The sequence below is a fragment of the Lagenorhynchus albirostris genome, chromosome 9 (genome assembly GCF_949774975.1).
Source record: "Lagenorhynchus albirostris chromosome 9, mLagAlb1.1, whole genome shotgun sequence".
Classification (NCBI taxonomy): Eukaryota; Metazoa; Chordata; class Mammalia; order Artiodactyla; family Delphinidae; genus Lagenorhynchus; species Lagenorhynchus albirostris.
In genome coordinates, this window is record NC_083103.1 from 42159549 (window position 1) to 42185651 (window position 26103).

Here is a 26103-nt window from a genome sequence, read left to right on the forward strand (position 1 = left end):
ACAGGCAATTCTTTCAAGAGTTTAGTGGTAACATTTCTATAGTCACATTACTCCACCCTCCTTAATTCTATTAAATACAGTAAGTTGATAATTTTTTACTACCAGAGAATAAATGTGGCTACTGGAATTCTAATATTTTATTGCATATAACTAACAATGGACACTTACGAACATTTAAAAGTCATCTCTAAAATGTATTTCTTACCATCTTTGTTTTAAAACTTAAAAAAAAATTTAACTTTTTATTTTGAGAAATATTTGAATTAATACTACAAGTCCCTATTGTAATTTTAAATCAGTGATAAAGGTTTGATTTACAGTGTGTGACAGTTTATGCCACAGTCTGAAAATATGGTTTCCTTAAATAGTTTTGTGGGAAGAGGAGAGGGAGGATCCTGAGGTACAAGACAGGAAAAGTAGTTGATAATGATCAGTACTAACAAGTACTTTGAAAAGTACCAGAAGATGTCTTGCTTCCATTCATGTAGCAACTTCAGAAATAATGTTGCTGTGGCTCTGAACCTCAAGAAGCTTGAGGCAGATCTTAATTTTGGGGGAAGTGCCTTTTCAGCTTCCCATACTTCCATTTGACCCCCAATGGAGTTGATAAGTTTACTCCATGACTCAGCTATGCAGTAACTTATCTGTAGTTCTCGGCCAGCCCCTAACAGCATTTTAAGTAGATTTTGGAAATAATTACTATTATTGTTCGTAATAATGTGGGCAACACCAAAGAACAGTATTTGGAAGAAGAATATCTAATTATGTGTTCTGTTTGCATGTATTTGAATACTTGGATATGATTTTGAAGTTCTTTACTAAAAACCTTAAATTTTGCTCAATTCTCTAGGTAATATTTAAGGTAACTTAAAATATATCATTTAACTTCCTTAAAAAATTTTTTAAAAATGCATGGTAGTTATGTAGACAAATAATTTGTAAGGGGGAGAATACATATACATTAGCATGATATAGTAGAGAGAAGAGATGCATAATTAATGAGGAGACCTGGGTGCTAATCTTACCTCTGCTGTTAAATAATTTTATAATAACTGGGTGAGTCAGTGAACCCATTTGGACATAAATTTTTCTTGTTGGTAAAATGAAAAAGTGGTTAGGTGAACGGAGGTCCCACCTAACTTTAAAGTTCCACAATTCCTCAGAGTACCACGATTTTTGAAAATTCTACCAGCCCAAGCTTAATAATAAGTTTTGCCTACCTCGTGCACTAGATGTTTTATGCATTCTTTACTTTTTTTTTTTTAGGATTACTATAAAACAGGAATAATCCGTTGTCCTGATGGCATATCTATTCCTGAACTGAGAGAAGCTTGTGACTATCTTTGTATCTCTTTTGAATATAGTACTATTAAATGTAGAGATCTCAGTAAGTATGATGTTTTGTGTGTGAGTGTTTGTAGAGTTAAAATATATTGGAATGAAATGCCTGAAATAATGCTGTTTACCTAGACTTCAAGTATTTGTTTAATTGAATTCTAGAACACTAATACCATGAAGATTATTTGTGAAAGTCCACAGAAATCTTTGTAAGCTCTTGGTGTAATTTTCCAAAACTTTCTTTCAACTTTAATAATTTTTTTGTTTATAGACTCTCCCAGATTTCCTCTTCAACTGTCTCCTCTATCATTTGTTGCCAGTCTTCATCTCCCAGCTTGGGAGCCCTGGCTTTGGCCAAGTGTGGTATTTGCCTTCACTCCTTAGATCACATCAACCAAAAATTTATAATTTTTTTGTACTTGCCATGTAATATAACATCCTAAGCCACTTTGAAAGATATAAATAATTCTCAAAAAGAGTATTTGTCATTAAAGATTTTAGATTGAATACCAAGTACTTAGCCCTCATTTATACAAAGGGTTAAATGACTTTATCCAAGAACTTCAAACATAGTCTCAGAGCAGGGTCTAGACCTTTGGAAATCTTAACTCTGTGATTGATATTTTCCTGTCACTCCCTTCCTTAGCACCCCTCCCTTTTACTGTTACATCATGCCTAAGAAAAAAGGTGATTATACACAGAAAAGTCAAAATGTATATGAGAATTATCAAATTTTGACTTGTGTATTAAGTGGTTGGAAAAGTTCAGAAGAAGCATATGTCACTGTGGGCTAGTGGGATTGGGGAAGAGTTCAGAGGAGACAGGTAGTAAAGAGCGAATAGGAGTGATTTAGCAAGAATGGAGTAGGAAGGTTACTCATTTGGGGATTACAGATGTAAGTGATAGACTTTGGAAATAACCTAGTTGGTGCAGAGACTATATTGGGACTGGAAGGGGATGGGAATAAATAGGGGGGCCAGATTATGGAAGGTCTTTAAACTAATATTCTTACATTTTATCCTATATAATGTGGGAAGCCATTTTAAAAGTTTGCTACCTGTGATTATAGATATGTGTTAGTCCCAGATATATGGTTATCTTTACTTCATTACCTAAACTCAACACTAGTTTAGCAGAGTGGGGTCATACCTTCTCAACATTGATGTGTTAGAAATTGTGAATGGAAAATTTTATTTAAATTTGTAAGGCAACTACTATATATTTAAATGTAGCGAACCTTCATGCTTAATTATGATTTAACTTCTTGCAAATGAGTGGCCTTATTAGGTCTGTTCCTAAGTACCATTTTCTTTTTGCCAGACATTTAAAGTCTCCATAGGGACAAAGGATTGGATGGTCCACCTTTGAGTCCATTTCTATATAAATGATACTTAAAAGTTTAAAGTCAAGTAGCTGGACAGCTGAAGCGTACAGCTGTAAACTTGAACAAAGTTTTCACATCTTAAAAAATGTTTTTTTGAAATCATGAGCACTAATTATTCTAATTTATAATTCTTTGACTTCAAGTTTTGTGTTTTTTTATTCATGGGACCATTTTAATTTAACTTTATATGATTAAATGTTGAATTTTGGTGACTGTCAGATTAAAAAAACACAAGATTCCTTATAGATGAATGGATTTTAGTTCTGTAATCCTTTGGACATAGTTTACCTTGTCATCACTGTTAAGTATCATTTATTTGTTATGGAATTAAAGGTAAGAATATTTATGTGTAATAGAAAGAAAATATGTGTAATATGGTTTTTCTAAACTTCTGGCCTTTAAATAATACTTGTGTTTCTAGATTACTTGTAATATGTATTACTGGAAATTTAGAGATTCTCATAGACTTTATTGCAACAAAGCTATATAGAATTTGAAGAGATAGAAATGGTCTTGTAAAATATAAAAGGATACTGTAGGTGTAGACTTGAGTCCAAAAATGAATTTTTTCCTGCAAATATGTGCTTTTACTGAATATTGTAATGGCACTTTACACCAAAATGTCTTTTTGTCTCTTACTTAAAATTACAAAAGTACTAAATGTATATTGAATAGAGCACCCTGGATTTCTTGGGCAAGTTACTTAAAACCTTGTTTCTTAGTTGCCTCATCTTTAAAATGGGAGACAGTAATATTACTTACTTCACAAGGTTGTTGTGTAGATTATTAAATGGATAGTGCTTGACACATAGTGTTAAATAAGGGTTTGCTTTAAAAAAATAGTAGCAAAATTAGGAAATAAAGGTAAAGTAAAATAAAAAATATTAAAGGATCATATTGTACATTGCTATTTTATATTTCCACATGAAAATATATTGTGAATAACTGTATTAGAAAATATGCTTTAATAACAGCTTGTTTAATGGTTTACATAGTTATCACTCATTTTCTGCATTTTTATTGAATACTCGCTTTATACTAAATATTAGGTGTGTAAAAAGCAACAAGAAAAGACAAGACCCCTGTCCTTATCATGCTTGCAGTATAGTGGGAAAAACAGATAAGTAAATTATATTGTGTTAGAGGAAGAATAGGGTACTAAATGAGCATGTAGGAGCTGTACCTAACTTCGGTGTGCGGGCTTGAGGAAGCTTTCTGGAGGAGAGGGAAGAGGAAGAGTGTTTAGGCAGAAGGAATGCTATGTTTAGTGGCAAGAAGATTAGTACAGTGAGGAAATGACTTGTTAATCTTCTGTCATAGAGCTTACCATATAGTGAAGGAGCTTCGGTTGGTAGCTCCCCAACTAGACTATAATTTCTTCACTGTTTATATTCTTTTACCAGATAAGCACTGTAATCCAGAAGAGGTTTTGAGAACCAGGGCTGGACTCACAAATGAAGGCCTGGGGCTAAGAGAAATGAAAATATAGTGTCCAGGGTGAAAGTGGTATGGAAAATGAAATTTAAAGTTTGCAAAAGGACCAGTTCAGAAGGCCCAGGAAGAAAGGCACCATCCACGTGGGAGATAGTGGGATTGTAAACAAATATCAAAAAACTGAAGTTACATTTAGTTTGAGAAGGGAGATAAGAGGCAGAGACTACGTTTGGAGGCACAGAAATATAGAGACACTGAAACGACAGAGACACTTCTATGTTTTCTCTTTGTCTCCTCTCTCTTTCCTCCCCCCCTTCTCTCTCTCTCCCTCCCCCCCGCCCCCCTCTCTCTTTTTCTCCCCCACCCCAGTCTTGCTCTATTTTTCAGTTTATAGCATTAAATCAGTTTGAATTTGAGGACAGGGACTATACCTTTTCAACTTTGTGTCCGTAGTGCCAGGCACATAGTAAGGATTCAATAAACATTTGTTGAAAGAATAAACTCTTTTTATCCCTTCATGCATTGTTTAGGACACTGTTCCACTTACTGTCATCTCCTCTAGTATCATTAGTCTTTCCCTCTTTGTATAGAGTAATCCTCAGGCTCAAACATACTAAAATCTGACCTGTGTCTGTTGTAGACATTCAGAAAACTATATCATTTGAAAACTTTTGAGCTTTTCATTGATTCTTTGAAGTTAACTTTTTGCAAGAATTAACACGTTTATTATACTGACTCCTGCTCCAACTGCTATGTCTTTCCATTTATTCACTTTTCTTTTTTGTCTTCTTCTGCAATGGTCTTATTAAGTTTATTCTTTGGTATTTTGTATTTTTGTTACTGTTGTGTGTAGAATATGTTCAGATTTTCTAACTGCTAACGTATGAGAAAATTATTGAATTTTGCATATTTATGTTTAGCCACCTAACCAAACTCTGTTTTATTTCTAATGGTTTTTCAGTTGTTTCTTTTATATTCTTGGTAGATAATTGACCCTGTTGTAAGTTAAACTTTTTATATCTTTTTGTCTTACTGAATTGACTATAATATTTTGAACAACATTAAATTTAGTGGTAATTCTGGTACCCTTGTCTTTAAAGGCATTTCCTTTAGGTTTCACTGTTAAGTCACTCTTTCTTCAAGACTGCCTCTTCGACATCCATCTTTTAGGTCTTCTGCTTTTTTTCCTCTCACTTGCTCCCTGATCCTTCATACGTTGAACGTGGTCCTTCCCAACTGTTCTGTCTTCAGCTACCTTCTCTCTCACAGAATCTATACAATTAATCTAAGTGATGCCATTCATCACTGTGGCTTTAGATACTACATATACACCATAGATTTCCAGCTGTTTTTTTTTTAATGTATTATTTATTTTTGGCTGCATTGGGTCTTTGTTGCTGCGCACGGGCTTTCTCTAGTTGTGGCAAGCAGGGGCTACTCTTCGTTGCAGTGCGTGGGCTTCTCGTTGCGGCTGGCTTCTCTTGTTGCGGAGCACGGGCTCTAGGCGCCCGGGCTTCAGTAGTTGTGGCTCGTGGGCTCTAGAGCGCAGGCTCAGTAGCTGTGGCGTACGGGCTTAGTTGCTCTGCAGTGTGTGGGATCTTCCCAGACCAGGGCTCGAACCTGTGTCCCCTGCATTGGTAGGCAGATTATTATTATTATTATTATTTTTGCGGTACGCGGGCCTTTCACTGTTGTGGCCTCTCCCGTTGCGGAGCACAGGCTCCGGACGCGCAGGCTCAGCGGCCATGGTTCACGGGCCCAGCCGCTCTGCGGCACGCGGGATCTTCCCGGACCGGGGCACGAACCCGTGTCCCCTGCATCGGTAGGCGGACTCTCAACCACTGCGCCACCAGGGAAGTCCCTCCAGCTATTTATCTCTAATTCCTACCTACCAGTTACGTATTTCTAGTTTACTATTTAACTTGTATAATTTTTTTCTTCTTAATCAGGCTTTTAATGAGTTCCATGCATATAGTACATATAGTGATGAACAAGACAGACATTGTCCCTGCATTTATGGAGTTTACAGTCTAGTGGGGAAGACAGGCATTCAACAAGTAATGAAAAGCTGTGAAAATTCAGTGACGAAATGAGATGCTGTGACAGGTGTATGGTAAAGGGGCTATGGAGGATGATTATCTGAGTCAGTGACATTAAAGCTGAGACCTAGGGCTTCCCTGGTGGCGCAGTGGTTGAGAGTCGGCCTGCCAATGCAGGGGACACGGGTTCGTGTCCCAGTCTGGGAAGATCCCACATGCCGCAGAGCGGCTGGGCCTGCGTGTCCAGAGCCTGTGCTCCGCAATGGGAGAGGCCACAACAGTGAAAGGCCCGCGTACCGCAAAAAAAAAAATAAAATAAAATAAAAAATGCTGAGACCTAAGGGAATGGAAAAGAGAGTGAGAAGCTCTCCAGGCAGCAGAAATGGTATTTGCAGAGGCTCTCAAGTTGGAAGGAATATGTCATGCTTAAGGCACTGAAAGAAGGGAAACATGGCTACAGTGGAGGAGGTAGAGCATGAGTGGTGAGATATAAGGCCAGAGAAGTAGGGAGAAAACAAAACTTATTAACTAAATAAATGTTTATTAACTGTACATTCTCTACCAAGCCCTGTGCTAAGTTCTGGGGATGCAGCAGGAACAAACCAGGCAAAACTTCCTGTTCTAATGGAACTTACACTCTTTTGGGGGAGACAGACAATAGACAAGGTAAACAAGTAACATATGAACAAATAACATGGTATGTTAGATAGTGATATGTGCTGAGGAGGGAGAAAAAAGTAAGGAAGGGACAAAGAGTAATATGAGAGGCTTTCATTGCAGAGGAAAATTGAAGTAAATTCCAAACAGAGGTTAACAGTGAGAGCAAATGTTGAAGCAGTTTGCCTGGCATGTTTGAGAGCAGCAGAGGCTAGTATAGTTGGAGTGGAGTGAGTGAGGGTGTCAGTAGTAGGAGATGAGGTCCAGGGGAGCGAGGTCGTGTAGGGCCTTTATCTTTTGGCTTTTACTCTGAGTGAGATAAGCCATTGGAGGGTTTTGAACAGAGAAGTGATATGATCTGTAAGGCTGCCATGTTTTACCATTTCATGGACTCGCTGTTCGCACAGAATTCAATGTAGACTCATGCAGTGCTGTATTCCTGATCTGACGTATGCTTTAAAAGAATCACTGTTGGCTATTGGGTTGGAAATGGACTGGAAGGGGAATTAAGATACAAAGAGGTAATTAGGAAGCTATTATCATAATTCAATTAAGAGATGATGGTGGCTTAAATCAGGGTGGAAACAGTGAGAAGTGATCAGATTCTGGATATATTGGATGGTAGAGTTGTAAGCATTTGCTTGCTGATTGAATATGAGGTGGGAAAGAGAGAAAAGGACTTTACCTGGAAGTGTGGAGTTGCCATTAATTGAGATGGGGGGAGACTTCATGGGGAGCAGAAATTTAAAAGCTTGATTTTGGACATGTTAAATTTGAAATACCTATTAGACCTTCAAGTAGAAATGCTGAGTAGGGCATTGGGTATACATGCCTAAAGAGAGAAGTGTGGGCTGTTTATATGCGGGAGTCATCACTATATGGATAGTATTTAAAGGACTGTGCACACTGATCTGGAACCTCCTTTTACACATAGCAGGCTTAAGGACCAAGTTGAGGATTTGGGACTTTTATTCTAAGGATAGTACAAGCCATAAAAAGTTTAAACTAGAGACACCTATTTAGATTTGTTTGTCTGCGGTGGGGGAGATGAATTACACAGGGGCAGAGGCAACTGATGGGTTCTACAGTAGTTTGGGTTAGAGTTACTGATGACTTGGACTGCGGGGGGCAGGGGTGCAGTGGGGCTGGACTGTGTTTTGGTTGTAACTGTTGTTCTGTCACAGACCATTCCAAACTTGGTAGCATAAAGTGTGATTATTCTTATTTTGTGGGCCAAGAATTCAGGCAGGGTACAACAGAGATAGCTTATGTCTGCTTCACAATGTTTGCGGCCTCATCTTGTGAAGAATTGAAAGGATGAGGTGACTGAAAAGGATGAAGGCTTCTTCACTCACATGTCTGCACCTGAAGTGGGACAACTCAAAGGCTGCGTTCAGTGAAGACTTTCAGACAGAGTAGCTCCACGTGACCTCTTCATGCGGCTTGGGCTTCTCCAGGCCTGGAGACTGGGTTCAGAGAGGAAGCATCTGTAGAGCAAGCATTCCCAAGACCAAGGCAGAACCACAAGTCATTTTCCACTCACCTCTGCTGTGCTCCCCTGGTTACAAGCAAGTCAGTACAACCAGCCTAAATTGAAGGAGAGAGGAATTGGACTTCTTTTGCTGGGAGGAGATATCAAAGTCACATTGCAGAAAAGCATGTGGCATAAGAGATTTTGCAGCTATCTTTGGAAAATAGCATCTTCCAGAGAGGAAATGACACAATTCAAGATGTATTTAAGAGGTGGACTTGTTAGGTCTTGGGGAATGATTGAATTAAGAGATGAAAAAGGAATCAAATATTCATTCATTTATTCTACAAATATTTAAGAGCCTGTTATATGATTAGCACTCTCCTGTGATGATTCTGAGAACTTGAGTGGATGGTGGTGCCATTTACTGATTTCGAAAACACTGCAGAGAGATAGAGACAGAAATGATTAAGTTCAATTTGGAGTATATTGAGTTTGAGGTGCCGGTGAGGGGGCATCCGAGTGGAGATTTCCAGGAGGCAGTTGAGTATAATGCATCTAGAATATAGAAGGCAGAATTAGTAGAATAAATTTGAGAATTGTCAGCATAAGGTGAGAGAAAAAAAAACGTAGAACTTCCCTGAGAAATGACAATACTTAATGACAGGCTGGAGGAGAAAAAGTTGACAAAGGTGACTGAAGAAGAACAGCCAGAGAGGAGAAAGAAAACCAGGGACGGTAGTATCAGACCTTAGGGATGAGAGTATTTTAAGGAGGGAGTGGTCCCTGTAAGGCATTCCATCAAGAGGTCAGATAAGATCATGATTAAAAGTTGTTGATTGTCAGGCAGAAGACCTAGATAGACATTTCTTCAAAGAAGAGATACAGATGGCCAGTGGGCACATGAACCGATGCTCGTCATTGCTAATTATTAGAGAAATGCAGATCAAAACTAGAGGTACCACCTCACACCTGTCAGAATGGCCATCATTAAAAAGTCTACAGATAACAAATCCTGGAGAGGGTGTGGAGAAAAGGGAACCCTCTTACACTGTTGTGAGAATGTAAATTGGTGCACTCACTATGGAAAACAGTATGGAGGTTCCTCAAAAAAAAAACAGAGTTGCCATATGATCCAGCAATCCCACTCCTGGGCATATGCCCAGACAAAACTAATTTGAAAAGTTACATGCACCCCTATTTCATAGCAGCACTATTTACAATAGCCAAGACATGGAAACTACCTAAATGTTGTCTGTCAACAGATGAATGGACAAAGAAGATGTGGTGTGCGTGTGTGTGTATGTATGTGTGCGTGCGCGCACACACATACACACACACACATACACACACTGGAATGTTACTCAGCCATAAAAAAGAATGAAATAATGCCATTTGCAGCGATATGGATGGACCTAGAGATTATCATAGTAAGTGAAAGTAAGTCAGAAAGAGAAAGACTAATACTGTATGATATCACTTATTTGTGGAATCTAAAATATGACACAAATGAACATATCTACAAAACAGAAACAGACTCACAGACATAGAGAACAGACTTGTGGTTGCCAAGGGAGAGGGGCATGGGGGAGGGGAGGATTGGGAGTTTGGGACTAGCAGATACAAACTATTATATATAGAATGGATAAACAAAAATGTCCTACTGTATAACACAGGGAACTATATTCAATATCCTGTGATAAACTATAATGGAAAAGAATATGAAAAAGAATATATGTAAAACTGAATCACTTTGCAGAAATTAACAACATTGTAAATCAACTATACTTCAGTAAAAGTTTTTTAAAAAGATGTTCATTGTCTTGAACAATCTAGAGGTCATTTGGAGACTGTATGTCAAGGGCTCTTTTGAGTAGTGAGTGTGGAAGTCAGATTGGAATTGGTTCAGAAGTTAGGGGAAAGAGAATGTGTTTATATATATATATAGGAGTTTGACTATAAAGGGAATTTTAAAAATCACAATAGAAGTAGCCAGCCTAGAGAGAGACATGGCTAAATCATAATATTATAATTATTTAATCATGTATTATATTAATAGTTATTATATAATTAGACAACATGTTGTAGGGGGGAAAAAAGCTCTAATTTGGGAGACTACAGATTTGAGTTTTAGTGTCTTCTCTTACCCTCCCAGTAGTTCCTGCGATGGTAGAGCCTTAGATAAGAGATAGGACATTGCCATTGAAATAGGAATAAAATAAAAATGATTAGGTCAGTGCAGGTGAGTTTGTGACTGTGTATTTGGAAACTTAAAGTTGTTCATTATGGCTGTACTTAAGAAGGATCAAGTGAAGTGCATCTTTCATTCCTCTCAATTCTAGGGTCACATAAGCAATGTAATTCCTGTACCGTGCTATATTTTGCTTGACCTTTTACCATCCTTATCCCAAAGCCAGTTGACCCTTTTCATCTCACTCCTCTTCCTACACAGTAATATCAGTGTTGTTTGTAAATAATTTTCTGAGAAAGAAAATGTGGGAGATGGAATATGGGGGCTATTTTATTTCGTATGGATAATCTGAAAAAATATCCTTAGGATATACTTTAAGATATAACTGCATACATTGATGGAAGACAAAATGATGTAGTAAAAAATACCCTGGAGGGTAGACTTAATTCTGATTGTGCAAATTAGTTTTGTAACCTTAGGCAGATTGCTTCATGATGTGTAAAATGAAGGGGCTTGTGTTGGATGGCTTTAATTGGCCCTTCTTGCTGTAAGATTATACAGTTCCATAAGAACTCTTCCTGGGCAAAGTTTTGTTGACTAAAGAATAACCACTATATTGTCTACAGGATCCCGAAGTAGATGCTGAACTACTCTGCTGTTTTGTTTGTTGTTTCTGCTCTTCTTTTACTTATCAGTCACCCCCAAAATGAAGATATTTTTGTGGCTTTTATTTCAGGTGCCCTAATGCATGAGTTATCAAATGATGGTGCTCGTAGACAGTTCGAATTTTACCTGGAAGAAATGATTCTGCCTCTCATGGTAGCTAGTGCCCAGAGTGGGGAACGTGAATGCCACATAGTGGTGCTTACAGACGATGATGTGGTTGATTGGGATGAAGAGTATCCACCACAGATGGGAGAAGAATATTCACAAAGTAAGTCCTGTGGCATATTTTCTCTCTCAAATCATCACAGATTTTCTCTTTATCTTTTACAATATTGATCAAAGGACAGTTTTTATAAAGAAAGTATGTTGAACTCTTACTTATACCAGGAGTTGGCAAACTACAGCCTGTGGGCCAAATCCAGCCTTTTGCCTGTTTTTATAAACAAAGTTATATGTATTGTCTGTGGCTGCTTATGCGCTACAATGGCAGAGTGGAGTAGTTGGAATGAAGACCGCATGGCTAGCAAAGCCCAAAGTGTTTACTATCTGGCCCTTTACAGAAAAAGTGTACCCGCCCATGTCATGCACAGAAATGGTTTGCTTTTTGTTGAGTATCTGGATCTTAATGATTTTTTTTCTTTGCATTTAGAAGCATCCAAGAGAAGTAGATCCTGGAATAGTAGATAATAAAAAAATAAGTTGTTTTTTTTTAGATGAATTTCTATGTGTATATAAAATGAGAAGCTTCAACTCAGTGATTGCAAAGATGACTTTAAGTTCTAAGACATTACTTTTTTAATGTCATAAGTGTTCCTGGAGGATAACAGTGACCCTTCCGAAAAGCTTTGCAGAACTTTAGGTATTTCTGACCAAAACGGCACATCTTGAGCAGCAGTGACTAACTTTTTTCTTATTGCGCTTCCAAACTTTTTCTGATTAGAACCTTTTGATTTTTTTTTTTCTGTTAGAAAATTTATCTCATATTGGTTTGGTTTTGTTTTCATGGTGAACCCAATCTAGTATTTTTGAACAGCTTCATAGATTGAGAAAAAGAGTTAAAAGAATGATTTGAGGAGCTAGGTAAAATAGCCCAACATCTTGTTCTGTCCTCCAGTCTGTGTTGACTCGGTAAGGATTAGGGTTTAAGTAAAAAGTACACGATTATAGAAAGTATGGAGCCCTTTAAGCTCTGATTTTTCCATTTTACTTACCCTTTTCTAAAAATAAAGCAGACTAAGTGGTATTCTTTTTTATTTTAATTCTAAAGATTTTCATTAGATTACGTTATCGTAGCGCTTTTCAGAATTTACATTGAGACATTTCTTTTGCATGATACACTTGAACAACTATTCTGACTCTTCTGTGGACAGTTAGAATAATAAAATGTTACTATTTCCTCATTCCTAGGCTCTTTGCTGACAATGGTTTTCTATAATAATATGTGGAATAAAAAGTTGAACAAAGCACAGGAAAAATAAAAGGTTACCAAAAATCAGAAGAAATACACTAAATCATTTTCTGTGTAGAAAAAGGAATGAACAAACTTTTACTTTTCAAAAAGTTTGACTCCGAGAGAGTAGAGCCAGCTGTAGAGCACAGAAATGATATTATGGTGATACAGGAATAATAATAGACCTGGGCTTTTCCTTTTTAGTTATTGAGCTTTTCATTTCAATGTTTTTTGGTTTGTTTTTTGTTTCTTACCTTAAACATTGAAGCTTAAAAGGACTGGAAACATTTTTACTCAATTTGTCTATAAATATGTTTCATTTTGTGCCAAGATGTTCCAACGTAAAGAAGATACATTTGAGTAGACAGAGATGAGATATCAGTCTCTTCAGCCTGATTTTCCTAAATGTGACATTATACCACCACCCATTCTGAGATGTCAAAAAATCTTTATCTTAAAATAATATCAGTAGTCTTAAGGATGTAGTAATAATCACAAATTTACTCCATGAGTAGCTTCTGTATACGTTTTTTTCCTTTTATTGGCTCTTAAACCAGCATGTTTGGTTTGTGAGTGTGTTTTTCTTTTTTTGAAAAAACCTTTGCAGTTCACCTTTTAAGGGAGATAACTCCACCTGAAAGAGAGAAGGCGAGGAAGGTCCATCAGTCTAACTCCCTGAAGTGCCCAGCACATTTGGAAGACTCAACATGTTGTCAGTGGAATGTCTGTCCTTTGCAAAGCCAGTTTGCTCTAAACAGACTAACCTAGGCAGAACATGCTCGAATCTGCCATTTTTAACATCTATATTAAATGGGACTGTTCGCCTGAATGGAAAACAGTTTGTGGGGTGGGCCTTTGTTTTGGGGGAGTTATTAATAGTTGCTCAATCCATGAAATGCAAGATGTATCCATTTTGTACTTTCTGACAAGGCAGTTTTTTCCCCTCCAGATGAGGCCTTGTAGGCATCAGAGCAAAGTCCTTTACTTTGCCTGCTTGATAATCATGTGATACCTTTTTTTTGGTTCTCTTTATTTGAAGAAATTGGGGCAGATCCCATTCCAATAAGTTTGTATATGATATATCTTTCAGAAGGAGATTCTTCCTATGGATTGGGTTATCTGATTGGTTATTAAAGCTTTTCTTGTTTCAACTTATGTAGACATTTGCTTATGTATTAACTGTACTGAATTGTCCTGTCATGTTGGCTAGTCATCCTTTGGCATCACTGCATCCATTATTTGGGCTTTTAGGGTTGTCAGGCCCCTTTGATGATCAAGATAAACTTGAGTCATCTCCAAGTACTTTGATTTTAATAAGAAAATATTTTTGTCTCTTTGTTTCCAGTTATTTATAGCACAAAATTATATAGATTTTTCAAGTACATTGAAAACAGAGATGTGGCCAAATCAGTTTTGAAGGAGAGGGGTCTTAAGAAGATTAGATTGGGAATAGAAGGTAAGACATTTTCACTATTTTCTATTAATTTTCTTTTGAAAAAAGCAAGGTTAAACAACTGGATCCCATTGAGAATATAGTTTGAATATTTTGAGAAAAATTCAGACAAATGATTACTGAATGCTCATGCAGTAGACATATAAATAACAAAAATCAGCTTCCTTTATCTGAGATGATAAATAGAAGGCCATTAGAAATTATTATTCATTCCATAAGATCCCTAGCAATATTGAGATATGAATTTGTCTTTTCTGCCGTCGCCCGACTTAATGCATTTTTGACTAAGCCCATGGAGTGTGTTTGGCACGCATGTGTGTATATTCCCGTAAGACTGACAGGACTCTGCCTAGTAGTGATCGTGATCAAAGCTCAACAGAATTAAAATCTAGTACTTTCTGAAAATTCATGTAAAAACAGTGCTAGTAGCTTACTAGTGTCTTAAAGTATAATAGCTTATTTTCAAATTAAATTGAATTGCAAATATACTTCATCTTACTTAAATGCATACTTTTTAGATTGCTTTTTACTTTATGATTTAAATGAATTTTTGTCAGATGCTTCTTTTATTTTAAAGTGTCCTTACTAAAAACAAAATATCTTCTTTGGCATACCATAGTAAAGGGTAAAGACTGCTTGTGTTCAGAGCCTATGATTTAATAGCTGTATGACCTTGGCCAAGGCACTTTACTTCTCTTTGCCTTCGTTTCCTCATCTAAAATGGGAGCATTAATAAGTACTTTATAGGGTTATTGTGAGGACAGAATGAGTTAAAATAGGGCCTAGCACATAGTAATTTCTGTGTTTGTGATAACGAAGATTGTGGTGTTCAGATCAATGACCAGATAAGCTTCTGGAGATCGCTGTAATGGGCTACTGAGACATATGGAAGAATGACCAGAAACAGGGTCTTTGTGGGAAGGGGAGGAAACTTTGGGCTTAAAAAAAAGGACACATTAGCTTCACCAGTATGTCCCCTCTTCTGTGATTTTGCAAACGATGGGATTTAGCTGTTTCCTTTCAGAGCTAAAGAGAAGGTAACTGGAGGGAGCTACTTTAGATGAGTGGGCAGGGGAGCAGTTATTTGATCTGAAGCCTGATGACAAGTGGGTTGGAACTAGATTGTAAAAAATAAAGCCTTATATACTGTGCTGAGGAGGATGGACCTTCCTTTTTAAGCATGAGGGCGTCATTGGTAGTTTTAAAGCAAGGATGTAATATGATTACACTTGTGTTAGAGTGGTGATTCTGTGTGGAGAGCAGAGTGGAATACACTGAGATGGGAATTTTAAAGACTTTTAATAGTCCAAAAGCAATCAAGGACAAGGGAATAATAGAGGGTAGAAACCTTTCTGATCTCTACTGCTGCCCTTCAGCTGGTAATTGAGTGGAAGTATGAAACGAAGAAGACATTCTACAAAAGGTCCTTAGAAGGTATTTAGTCCTTGCCCCTGTTCCCCCTCACCTCAACCACATACACACGCCACACGTGGCTAAATATACTAGCTACCTACGATGCCTACATAACATCCTCCTATGCAAGAATCCTTAATTGAGTCCCTACTATGTGAGGCCTTTGTATTTTTTTCTGATTCTAACTATGGTCTAACTATGGCCTATGGGCCAAATCCAGCCCATTACCTGTTTTTTATAAATCAAGTTTTATTGGAATATAGACATGCTCATTAATTTATGTATTGTCTGTGGCTGATTTCACTTTACAACAGCATAGTTGAGTGGGTGTGATAGAGACCATATGGCCTACAAGCCTGAAATATTTACCGTCTGGCCCTTTACAGAAAATGTTCACCAGTACTTGGTCTAAACTAGCAATTCATGCTAGTGGGAAGGAGAGAAGGAACTTTTGATAGCATCTAAGGAAAGTATGTCTTCAGAGAAATTGCCTTACTAGTAAATGACTGAAATTTTTCCGAAACCAGAATGGTTGTTACCAGTTGTTACTCTTCAGTGGTTATCATCTAAGATGAGGAAGATATAATTAATTAGGGAAAGCTGTGTTGACTGAAAAAAATGCACAACCTGAATGTTCAGAATTATGTTTTATTTGGTGGCCTTACTGAGGACTATAGCCTGTGATACAGCCTCTCAGACAGCTCTGAGAAACTGTTCCAAAGAGGTAAGGGGGGAGCCAGGATATATAGGAGTTTTTCCTGGAAAAAAAAAAAATTAGAAGATTACTGCTCATCACAAAAAACAAACATCTCAAGTTAATGATTTTAGCGCCTCTCTATGTTTGGGGAGGTGCAGGAGTCTAGGCTTGTTGCAATTATTCCTTTAATATGCATCTTAACTGTCTAGGGCCAGTATCCTGTTTTTCTCCATCCTGAATTCCCCTCAGGAGCATCCTTGGGTGGGGGTGGCTGCAGTGGCTGATGGCTTGATGGCCGCAACATCCTTGTTTACTGACATGGCAAGCAACGTTTTTTTTTTTGTCCACAGCTGCTTTGGCCATTGGCAGTTTGTCCATTGCCAATCTAAATGAACTGCCTGGTTGTTGGGAGTAGTAACATTTAAATGATATAGGGGTTAAAATATTGGCTTTGCTGACCTAGGTGCAGAAGTACCTGGAATTAGCGAAGCTGGAGAGTTCTACGGCTCCTTGTCACTTAACAGTAAAAAGGAAAGAAAAACCCAGAAAAATATGAAGATGAGATTTACGTTTAAAGAAAGTAGAAGGCTACGGGGACTTCCCTGGTGGCGCAGTGGTTGAGAGTCCTCCTGCCGATGCAGGGGACACGGGTTCGTGCCCTGGTCCGGGAAGATCCCACATGCCGCGGAGCGGCTGGGCCCGTGAGCCATGGCCGCTGAGCCTGCACGTCCGGAGCTTGTGCTCCGCAACGGGAGAGGCCACAACAGTGAGAAGCCCATGTACCACAAAAAAAAAAAAAAAAAAAAAAAAAGTAGAAGGCTAATACTGCAGTAAGTTGCAGGCCTTGAGGCCAGATAATCCTGCGAAAGGAAGGGTTCAGGGATATTAAGGATATACAACTAGAGCCCATGATGCACTAGATTACATACCATTGTATTAGGGACCCAGCCCCTCCATGCTTTCCGCATGTTATTCTGGTAGTTGGTGGATGGTGGGAGGTTTTGTGAATTACATCAGTAGAATTTCAGTTTCTTGCTGTTGAACTAATGACCAAGGGGATAGAATATTGAATTCCCTTCTTTGTTTTGTTTGTTCAAGAACTACAGTAACCCTCTTTAGGTTAAATTGGGTGAGGAATGTGGGGACCCATGTGGGTGTGCATACATGTGTGTGTGCGTATCCTCAGTTTTTAAAACCTCCCTCTCCTTCAGGTTATCCAACCTACAAAGAAAAAGTAAAGAAAAGGCCTGGGGGCCGCCCAGAAGTGATTTACAACTATGTCCAAAGGCCCTTTATTCGAATGTCTTGGGAGAAGGAAGAAGGAAAGAGTCGGCATGTAGACTTTCAGTGCGTAAAGAGTAAATCTATCACCAACCTTGCAGCAGCTGCCGCAGACATTCCCCAGGACCAGCTGGTGGTCATGCACCCAACTCCTCAAGTGGATGAGCTGGATATTCTCCCTATCCATCCCCCTTCTAGCAACAATGACCTCGATCCTGACGCACAGAATCCGATGCTGTGATGGTGATGTTGCTTGAAACCATAGCATGCTACTCTTCGCAGTGACGCTGCACTCTCCTCATCCTGCACTGCAAGGCCACTCTCTGCACTGTGAGATGCACAGATGTTTAGGATATTGCAGTGTAGACTTTTTTAAAGACCAAAGGTAGCTGAATGGTTTTTTAAGTGAGTACAACTCTAGCATCTTGAGGTTCCAGTTATATAAATGTATTTGTTTACCGGTAGGTTTGTGGAATTGGTTCTTTGTATGGGGGACAGTCCTTTTTCACACATCTAGATCTTTTCAGAAGTGGTGGAAATTGGCAGCTGGGGTACTTTCAGTCTAGGTTGATATTCATCACACCCCAGATAAAATGTAGAATATTATATAGTTGCACTTTATATATGGTGGTTAAGTGGAACTGTTCAAGCCATTTTTATAGTTGTGATGCACAATATAATTTAAATAAGTGCTTCTATCAGAGTATTCTTTCAGTGAAATGTGTGTAGTTTGCTGCCCATGATGAGCAAAAAATGAGTATCATTGGGCTTATTTGAATGATTAGGATGAGATTCAGTGCCCATATCAGTTATCTCCAGTGCCGTTTTCATCCTTTTCAAGTGAGTCACATGCAGGGAGTGTGAACATCAGGTGGTTTATTATCCAGTCTGCCTTACCCTTAATCTGTTCACAGATATTTATTTACTAATGATTTTTTTTGAGTTATGGGATAGGAAGATGAAGTGTTTGCTCTTCATTTACTAAATGATTGTAAACTCGTTTTTCATCAAAATAAAATTCCATTGTTTTAATGTTTCTGATCTTTATAACCACCTTGACCAGATTTTCCATCTCATAATTAGCAGATATCCTGTCTTGTTGGTGTCAGTATAACTAGAAACCAGGTAGCTCAAGGAACTCCAGTTTGGTATATGTGTGATGAGGCACTTATATTCCCCACTAATTATAAAATATAAATCCAAAACATTGTTAGAGCTGAAAAGGGAATATTTTCATTTTCTAGCCCAACCGATATGAAGGATGAAATACCTTTACTAGGTCCTACAGTAACCTTAAGTAAGTTTCAGAGCCAAATTCTGACACCGGTTCAGTGTTTTCTCCATTATACTGTGATGTTCTGCCTAGCAAATTTTTCATGAAATGTTTTTGTTTTGTTTTGTTAATATTCTGTGGCCCAATTCATGAAGAAATCAGAAGTATTTAGGTGCTTTGGGTCCAGGGTCACTTACTGTTTGAAGCCATACAGCTGTGAGTAGTAGAGGAGTTGTTCATTAGAGAAGCCAGTCTGTTCTATCTAATCTTGATTTTGTAAAATTTCAGAGGATTTGCAGTTTGTGTTTAAGCAGTAACATCTTTCTTTGCTCTCACAGAAACTGAAATTACAGTATAGCAAAAATACAGTACAGCTAAACTAGTAACAGGGAAATTATGTATGCCCTAGAATTGTTATGAAGGCCAGAAAAGCACTGTAAATGCTTTTGGTGTGGCTCATCCTTAAACACACACCCACCATGGAAAATTGATGATCCAGCCCTGTGGCATTTTTTTCCCTGTAGGATTTTTCTAATTATTTGAAATGTGAACAATATTTATAGAACAAGGGAGACATTTATTAAAAATATTTAACTAATACATTATACTTTAACCCATATTTATAGTAAAGGATTCTTACAAGGAAGAATAAACGGTTTTATGATACAATTAGTATAAGAAATATCCACGTGGGGAACTTCTTTGTAGTGTAAAAACACCATACATCTGAAATGACCATCTGCATATAAAAGCTACCAATGATGCTTCTGTGCACAATGATTGATTAAAAAATTCAACACAAACAGAATCCAAAATATACAATTAATGCAAGCTATCCACAGCTAGCCCAATAATCATCAATGATGAGGAAACACTGGAGCAGGCTTAGTTCCACTTTGTCTGAAGTTACACATAGTAAGATTGACTTGTATCAATGGCTCTGAGATGGCTTTTATGAAGACAGTACATAAAAGCTGTTCTCTCCTTATCCGGTAAGCTTCACAGACTGTATAACTCCATCAGTAATGCACTTTGATACTGTAGCTGTCGCCAAAGCAACATGTAGTGTTTACAGCGGCCATGGCAAGTCGCTAAAGTCAACAGGACCACCGAGCCCAGCATCTGCTTCCAAGAGGCTCATTATGACAGCCATTGCTGCTTCATCATTACTGGGACTGCTTGAGCCTTGATCATTGTCTATCATATCTATGCCTATGTGAGGGTTCTCACCTGTGCAAAGAGATGAAGACTGGTCAGTGATAATACCAAAGCATGTTTAACTTTAGTAAGCGGTTCCTAAGCACACTTGCAATAAGAACGTTATACCTAACAGTAGGGTGAGAAGGATGAGAGAGGCTGCTTTTTTGGGGGGGGTGGGTTGCCATATTTCTTTTTAACGTTGGTGTTTTTCAGAGGGAAGACCCAACTTTTTAAGAAGAAAGTACTTAAAATTCAATGAAGAGTATAAAGTATGAGTTGACCTCATTTTAATATTCTGATATAACCAGTTATAAGGAGAGAATTATTACAGAAGGAACAAAATAGCAAGATAGAGATTAGGGGAAAAAAGATCTAGAAAGCTAAGTAGAGAAAAAGATGGGTGGGGTGGGAGAAGCAAACTCTTCATTGGCTTAATGACTTTTAATACCCTCTGAAATGCTTACTGATGACCCTTTTAGGCTTTATCTGAACCTGCGTGGCTCTCCCTCCGAAGAGATTATGTTCCACACATTGGGAGAAAGCCCATGTCCAGGGCGCTGTAGCCTCTTGAGTTCGAGGGACAGGCCTGGACCCCAGCGAGAATCCAACCATTAAACTCAACTTTGAAGTAAAGATTTAAACAAATTTTAAACCTTTACTTTGTTCTTATCAAGTTTACCTAGAACTGGTTTGTTTTTCCAGTTCAGTTCTTAAAACTGACTTTATGCCACATGTTTTTTTGCAAGCTCTTTGCATTGGAAGTGAATAATAATGCTACTTACCAAGAATAGAAGAGCTATCAGAATATGGATAACCTGGGTTCTCCTGAGCCTGCCCTGGTAGTAGGCCACTGGAAGGAATGTCTGGAGTCCCTCCATTTAAAATCTACAAACAAAAGTAAAGTTTTCTCATCATCAGCAGTTTCAATCAGTATTTTATGCAGTGTCACCAAGAAAATGAAGCATGTTGAAAAGAGGAAGGTGGGGAGAAAAAGCTTCAAATGGCTTCAGTTTCTTATCGGATGATTTCACAGCAGAGACTCTTAGGAATGGTCACAGTAAGGAAAAAACCTCTCCCCCAGACTAGTCTTCTCTTTATTGGATTCAGCCCACACAGGCAATTTAAAGGCTGAATAAAATCCCTAGAGCATTCACATGTTTAAGGCCAAGGACTAAACCTCAGGGAGCCCAGCTGGGCAGGTCCCCTGTAAGGGAGGAAAACTTCTTACAGCAACAGATGTTGCTGAAGAAGAAAGAGCTGTTACACTGTGAAGAGACACAGCTCTGAGGAGTCGCAAATGAACAACAAAACACTAGAATAAATCATCACTATAGTTATACCACAGATGCCAACATTAGTAACCACCGGTTTAAGTTCTTAAGAGAGGCTACTGAGAAGTATTATTACCACTCCTCAGTAGCAGAACTCTGTCTCCCCCAACTCCCCACCCCCCATGACTGAGTCTCATAGAAAAGCACCTTTGAGAAGTATTTGGATGTAGGTGCGGAAACAGTTTGGTAGAAGCTGGGATTTCAGGAGAGGCAGTGATTTCAGGCCTTGCCAGTAGATGGCACTACAACCTTATCTCCGCAATTCAACTTTTTGAAGAGACTCTCAAAAAGACTTTACACTCTAAAAATTATTGAGGACTCCAAAGAGCTTTTGTTTATACAGGCTATATTTGTCAATACTTACTATATGTGAAGTTAAAGCTAATACATTAAAAAATATAATAAAACTATTACACATTAACATGAATAGCATTTTAATGAAAAAACTATTTTCAAAAATAACGAAAAGTTAGAAGTGTCATTTTACATTTTTTGCAAATCGAATGTCTGGCTTAACAATTTAACTAGATTCTCATTTGCTTCTCCATTCAGTCTGTTTAGGTATGTTGTTTGAAATACATATCTGAAGGAACTCTGGCCTCTCATAGATAGGCAGTTAGAAAAGGGAGGTATATTTTAACAGCCTTTTCAAATAATCGTGGTATTCTTTGATATTACATCAAAACTCAGCAAGCTGAAGTTTCTTAAAGATTAGTTGCAATGTGGAGTTTGAAACCATATCAATGAAATTTTGATACTCTTATGTTGAAATCCATTGGTGTATCTAGGCAATTAGGATGGATCTTTTTTACCTTTGCGTGATTTTGAAATATCTTACATCAGTCATTTGGAAAATACTGGTTCACTGAGTTACGTGGATCTTCCAAATGTGGACACACTTCATTGTACAACATCAAAACATCACCACTGTTAATATTACCTACATCAGAAATATCTTAAGTTTTGGGAAGCAGTCAAGCTCAAAGTAGCAGACACAAGTTTTCCCCAAAATTCTAATTTTTGCCTGAAAGCTAAAATTTTATCACTGTCAGTTGTTTTCTTTGAAGTCGCAGGTTCATTCATTTTCAAGAAAATGTACACTAAATACCCAAGTCTGAAAAACCATAGTTTGCGACAGTAAAAATGGTTTCCTATGAAAAAGGTGATTGGGTTCGGTTTATAACAAACAGTTGCACAAGTGCTTTTCCTTGAGACAACATCATACTTCGTGTGCAGCACAAGTGCTTTATGCACACTTCCCATTTTGTAACAGTTTTAAAAAGATTTACTCAAGGATTTTATAAAATTATTTTACTGCTTTATTAAGGACATTCTTAAATGAAGCTGGCTTTTAAATTCATTATTTTATTGTGAGTATATGGTGTGAAATACACTGTCAGTACATTCTGGTGCCACGGGCTTGATTTTTGTAAAAGCACCAGCAGTCTTACCCAACATTGCTTTTTCACTATCAGTTCACATATCAACACAGTGAGAAAAAGCTGTTTAGCATTATTACGAAAATACATTTGACCATGCAGACCCCTGAAAAGATGCCCTCTCCCTAACCCCACCAAAAGACCACAGATGACATTTAGGGAACTGCTGCTTTATCTCACCCTGCCTGGGTACTTCTGGATGTCCAGAGTCTCCTGGAACCTACGAGGCTCACTAAGCCTCCTCTTTTTGTTATATTTAGGCAGGCTAAATGGCTCATTTTTGGACCTGCCAATTTTGAAAGTGACTGGGAAGGGTTGGAAGCCTGCGGCCACCTTTACTTTTGTGGCTTTGGTACACTATTTAATGCTGTCATTTTTAACTCCATCTTGTTTAGATGCCTTTCTTATAAGGTCCCGCTGCTGATGACTCAGAATACATTCAGAATTTCTTCTCAGACCCACTTTCATAAGCCCAAAGAAAACATTTTTCAAAAATGCCTCAAAAATACTTGGGGCTTTGTGATGCAGAGTATACTTTTAGATCTCTGGCATTTGTTGGTGTGAAAAGAATCAGAAGTCAAGAGACCTGAATTTAGTTTGGGGCCATACTTACTAAATTCTGGGCTAGTCATGTAACATTTGGTAGCCTGGATTTTGTCACCTATGAGGTTGTGAGGATAGATGAGAGATTGTATATGGAAGTTCCCTGAGTAATATTTAAGCACTGAACTGGAGTGATGACCTTCCAAAATAGAGTAGGGGGATTCTTGGTACCAGGAAATCAAGTGCCTAAAAGTTGAACTGAGACACAAAGAAGGGGATACCGTGCTAGGGAGATGGTAGATCCAGTATGGAGGAAGGACCTAGCGGTGTAACAGAACAGAGCTAAGAGCTCAGCCTGCGAGCAGGGGGGAGGGGTGTGCCCAGCCCAGACTTCATCTGTCAGTACTATCTTCTGAGTCATTACCGAAGGCCAGGCACTTTCACATATATACTTTCATAAGAGGACTTCATGTGCAAAGATGCTGGCTGCCCTAACCTATGTTAGCCGCATTATAGAGAAACCTAAGGCTTAAAAAAATTGTATAGGGCCACATAGCCAGCACATGGCAAGGCTAGGCTTCAAACCCAGACCCATTAATTTATTGGCTTTCAAACCTTTTTGGGGGAAGCAAAACCTTTTTTCAAATAAACACTTTTACAGAAGAGTCATTTTTCAGAAGTAAAGCTTCCCTAGAAGCAGGAGTCTTCCTACCTTGTCTTCCTCATCACCTGCCCCTCGCCCCAATCCTACCTGGCAGCACCACAGCTCCTGGTAACCTGAGTCTCTGAGGAGCCTAGTTTTGGAAACCCATGTCCTGCTTTTGATAGAGTTTGTGCCCTATGTAAATTACTCATATTCTTTCTCTGTGTACATGTCTTAGGAGATAGGGGAAGGAAGACTATGTCTCAAGATGCTGGCCTTTGCAGCAGCCTAACCTATGTTAACATCAGACACTATAGATTTATGATTTACAATCAACATTGGCCTAGGCTTGTAAATTCTCTCATCAGCACTAAAGATGAAAACAGATTATTGGTTTCTAAGACTATAATATAGTCTTCTGGCCAGTTCTTCATGAGGGCTGGCGACTGATAAACTACTTGTACTCAATGCTGTCCCGTCGTAGGAAACCCAGGCAGATACCTAAGTATTCTGCAACTGCAAAGGCATGACTTGCCTTCCGAAGGACTGCTGGTGGTATCACTGTTTCCAGGACCTGCACTAGACACTAACAGTATTTTCTCCCTTGAAAACTCCTGGCAGAGAACTAGACAGTTTTAGGTACTCACTAACCCTTCCCTCACGGGAGCTCTTGAATTCCTCCCTCCATACAATGGACTGATAGCTCCCCAATCCTTAGAAAGATCTCTTTCTGCCTTCCCCCACTCACATGGGATAAATCCTCTAACAATGTCAGCAAGGCTCCCTAGCTCCACTGGTATGCTTTGTACCTCACCTAACACAGATGCATTTACTTCAAGGAGGAAAAAAGGGCCCTACCTGTTTCAGCAACCACAGTTATATACTCCCACTTCCAGTATTTCAGAACTTGGGCAAGAGCTCTCTGGATGAAGAAGGGCCTTAGTCTAAGAGTCATCAGCCCTACCTTCTTGCCTCCTGGAGAAGAGGCATCAGGGGGAGGTGTACTTGTGATGTTCAGTGGGCTGGAGCCACAGCTGGAAGGCGATGACCCTCTTATCCTGTCAGAGAAAAGAGGAGTTAGTTACATTGCCTTTCCTTTTTTTCATTGGAGTGTGTGTGTTTTGTTGAGGGATGGGGGTGAGAAGAAGGATGAAGATCTAGAATAGGGATTGGCAAACTTTCTGTAAAGGGCTAGAGAGTGATTATTTTAGGCTCTGTAGGCCATGTGGTCTCTCACAACTACTGAACTCTGCCACCGTAGCCTGAAAGCAGCCATAGATGATATGCAAGTGAATGGATATAGCTGTGTTCCAATAAAACTTTATTTATAGGTGATAAGCTGGATATATCCCATAGGCACCTGATCTAGAACACAGATCCTGGAGGCAAGCTTCTCACTGACAAAGCCCTTGGATTAGGGTTTGGATTTCAGGTTTGTGAATTTCAAGTAGGTGGCCAGTTTCATTTGCTCACAGAATCCAGATCTCAGAGTTGGTGGCATTCTTATCTTTGATACAGTGAACTAGAATCCACAGCAGATGACTTATTCTCTACCCTACAAACACTGCTTAGCTAGCAACTACTCAGGAAATGGAGGGTGCTGCAGTGGTTTCAGCCCCACCTAGAAAGTGGCCTCAAGTGAGCAGTCACCATTGTCATCTTCTAAGGCAACAGGTGATGAAAATGGGTCCAAGCCTTCCTCAGCTAGCTTATTTCTCAGCATAGTAGGTTTACAGAGGGAAAGACTTAGAGCTGTAAATCCACATAAACTCTTGTCAAGCTGAAGGACCTCAGCAAAGGAAGCCATGACCTGGCACCGCAGCTAGAGTTTAGGGAAACTTGAATGGCAGCTGCGTGACCACCAGGCTCTTAGCACCTACATGGATGAATTGCAGCTTCTGGGTCTCCCAGGGACCCCCTCCACTGCCTGGCAGTCTTAGCTTTTGGCCTGTACTGCCTAATTCTGTAATTTGTGAGTAAACAAGCTCTCTCTCTCTCTCTCTCCTGGATCATAGGCTTCTGAAAGGCGGGATACAACTAAATACCAGGTGTTCTTCACCCACACAGATGACTACTAATTGCTTACTGAAAAATTGTTGAATGTCTCCCATTTTTCCCTACCTACATCTACGGAACCACTGTTTCCCCAGCTTCCCTATCTTAGAATTGCCTTTTCGTAGTTACTTATTTCATTTTCAAT

General features: G+C 38.7%; 2 protein-coding genes across 8 annotated transcripts in view; one reads left to right on the top strand and one right to left on the bottom strand.

Annotated features, from left to right (window-relative positions):
• Positions 1-18506, top strand: part of BTBD10 (BTB domain containing 10) — a 71958-nt gene extending 53452 nt beyond the window's left edge. For 4 of the 6 annotated variants that reach the window (XM_060159628.1, XM_060159625.1, XM_060159622.1 and 1 more), the window contains 5 exons: positions 1267-1387; positions 11251-11448; positions 13238-13342; positions 13976-14086; positions 17405-18506. In XM_060159628.1, coding sequence (XP_060015611.1) covers positions 1267-1387; positions 11251-11448; positions 13238-13342; positions 13976-14086; positions 17405-17715 — 846 coding nt within the window. In that variant the 3' untranslated portion in view covers positions 17716-18506. The remainder of the gene's footprint in view (positions 1-1266; positions 1388-11250; positions 11449-13237; positions 13343-13975; positions 14087-17404) is intronic. The other 2 variants (XM_060159623.1, XM_060159627.1) reach the window with 2 other exon arrangements.
• An 828-nt stretch (positions 18507-19334) lies between these two features.
• Positions 19335-26103, bottom strand: part of BMAL1 (basic helix-loop-helix ARNT like 1) — a 77939-nt gene continuing 71170 nt past the window's right edge. For both annotated transcript variants that reach the window (XM_060159629.1, XM_060159630.1), the window contains 3 exons: positions 24868-24961; positions 20730-20832; positions 19335-19977 (listed from right to left, as the gene is read on the bottom strand). In XM_060159629.1, coding sequence (XP_060015612.1) covers positions 19817-19977; positions 20730-20832; positions 24868-24961 — 358 coding nt within the window. In that variant the 3' untranslated portion in view covers positions 19335-19816. The remainder of the gene's footprint in view (positions 19978-20729; positions 20833-24867; positions 24962-26103) is intronic.